Here is a 2781-nt window from a genome sequence, read left to right as displayed (position 1 = left end):
GTCACATTGATAATCGATAATATCAGGGCAAGCGCAAGGCCGGGTATTGAGATTTTTGCAGATTTAGAAAAAGAAATGGTACAGCCAATATCGAATCTATTCAAATCGTTGAGACCTGACATCGCTGTCCTCAGCAAAGATACCATTGAAGTACTCGAGCTGACCGTTTGCCATGAAACAAACTTCATGAAATCTAAACAATATAAACTTAATAAATATATAAACAATTTAAAAGACAACATTTTAAACGATTTTAAACATTTCAATATTTTAATAAACACTTTTGAAATTTCACCCATAGGTTTTTACAATCCATTCAATCTGTCTTTTATTAATGTTAAATGGACTGATCAATTTAGATATAGCTTAATTAATAATGTAATCTCATCATCATATGCCATATATTGCGATAGAAATAATGCGTGAACAATATGTAATTTTTATACTACTTTATCATCACTATACTCATTTTTGAATGACGAGCAGCGATGACTAGCCATATCTTTTTAACAATTAACTGTATTTATTTATTTGTATATTTTATTTTGCTTGTCTATTTATTTGATTATTTTGATTTTACTTGGCTTTGATAATAAAAGAGTTCACATTATACAGTTTTATAGTTTTTAGTTATTCATGGTAAGACGGCCTATAATATCGGTTACGTATGCGTATGTTGTGACTAACGTTGTTGTTGTTGTTGTTGTAATGTCATTTTTTTATTGTTGTCCATACTATTATTTTTTGTGTTGTTGTTGTTATTATTATTGTTATTGTGATTAATGAAATGTTTCTCTTGAATTATATTGTGTTTGTATGTAACTTATGTGAGAAAATAATTGATGCCATTGATGTAGTGGTGGCCATAACTTACGCCAGCTATTTAATCTTTCTGCTGTTTTTGTTGTTGTTGTCGTTGAAATGTTTATATTAATGTAATTGTAGTTGTGATGTAATGCTTATGTGGCTGTTGCTGATGTTGTTGTTGTTGAAATTGCTGTCTATTCATCATCATTTTACTTGTTTGTGTTGTTGTTGATGTACCTGCTTGTTATTCTTGCGATTCAATACAATTAATGTCATCCGTGTACTGTTTAAATGCTGTCTAAGTTTATGTAATTTCGGTTGTATTTTTGTCATTGTTTCTGTAATGTCATTTTAGTAAAATTTGTTGTTTTTTGTAATAATGTAATTACTGTTGTTGTGATGTAGTTAATGTCAGCAGCAGAGTAGATGTTATTATCTGCTGACATTTCGGCTGGTTAAATTTATCATGCCCGCTTTCATGTTTTAATGCTGCTTAGATTTATTAAAAGTCGTCGTAGACAACTATGGCGAAAAGAAAAAGTTATTATTATTATTATTGTTGTTGTTGTAGTTGTTGTTTCTGTTGTAGTAGTAGTAGTAGTAGTAGTAGTAGTAGTAGTATTAGTAGTAGTAGTAGTAGTAGTAGTAGTAGTAGTAGTAGTATTAGTAATAGTAGTAGTAGTAGTAGTAGTAGTAGTAGTAGTAGTAGTAGTAGTAGTAGTAGTAGTAGTAGTAGTAGTAGTAGTTGTTGTTGTTGTTGCTGTTATTGTTATCATTAATGTTATTGTTGTTGTTATTGTTATCACAACATGATTTATTCCATCTTGATTGGCATGTGACAGTTTATAATAATAATAATAATTGAGTTGATTAGAAATGTGAAGCAATTATTCGCGGATTATTTAAATTAAAAAATTCCAAACACGCCAGCTTTCTCCCCCAATACATTTCAATGTACTTTTTTTGCATTCTTCTGAAGTTTTCATTACGTTTTCAAACGAAAAAGAATACACAGACAACGCACCCGCACATGCACGCACACACACACACATACACGCACGCACACTAATACGTAATTATTTATATATACATAGATATATCGTAGAATATACAAATATATTCTTATATTTATATATATATATATATTATATATATATATATACATAAATATATATATTTGTATATATACACACACGCAAGCACACTCACGCACATGTACATACAAAGACAACACCAACATTACAAGCACAAGCAAACATACGTGCACCTACCTCCACAAGCGTAGCTAAAAATTTACACGTAACCTACGCATGTATTATTTTCATGAATTCAACGAAACGCACTGAGCAATTTTGAAACAGACTGGAAAAATTTAGCACCATTAAAATGAATTTGACGATTCATTTGAGTGAAGTACGTACATACAATACACACAAACAACACAAACAACACACACAGACAACACTTCCTACCCAATAAACCTTAATTGAACTTAGAATAAAACAAAAATAAAAAGTTAGGGCCACTAAAAATAGCATGAACGTTTCACAGAATGAAAGATGAAGATTGAATGGCACCATATGATACTTCATTTGTTCGTCTTACGACAAGTCCACAAAGACATGAACAGATAAGCGGCTTGGTTTAGCATGGAGTATATTCATTGGCGAAAATAGTGGAAGCCATGGAAATGTTTTGCTTCCATCACAATAATTATTAGCATGACACAAACTTGTGATTTCGCTTTTTTTTCTATTATTTTCTGAAAATATTTCGCGGTTTATAGAATTTTATTTAGTTTTACTTCACACAAGTTATTTTGTTATTTAGTCTGTAATAATTAAAATAACAAATCAAATTAAAAAAAAGAATAGGTAGGTAGGTAGGTAGGTAGGTAGGTAGGTAGGTAGGTAGGTAGATAGGTAGGTAGGTAGGTAGGTAGGTAGGTAGGTAGGTAGGTAGGTAGGTAGGTAG

At 30.7% G+C, this 2781-nt stretch overlaps 1 protein-coding gene across 1 annotated transcript in view; it reads left to right on the top strand.

Annotated features, from left to right (window-relative positions):
* Positions 1-2297, top strand: part of HELRODRAFT_169559 (hypothetical protein) — a gene marked incomplete at both ends in the record, with an annotated part of 4550 nt that extends 2253 nt beyond the window's left edge. The window contains one exon of the mRNA XM_009015405.1: positions 2266-2297. Coding sequence (XP_009013653.1) covers positions 2266-2297 — 32 coding nt within the window. The remainder of the gene's footprint in view (positions 1-2265) is intronic.
* Positions 2298-2781: the final 484 nt, after the last annotated feature.

This window comes from Helobdella robusta (assembly GCF_000326865.2).
Source record: "Helobdella robusta unplaced genomic scaffold HELROscaffold_16, whole genome shotgun sequence".
In the NCBI taxonomy this organism is placed as follows: domain Eukaryota; kingdom Metazoa; phylum Annelida; class Clitellata; order Rhynchobdellida; family Glossiphoniidae; genus Helobdella; species Helobdella robusta.
This window is presented reverse-complemented; position numbering and strand designations above follow the sequence as displayed.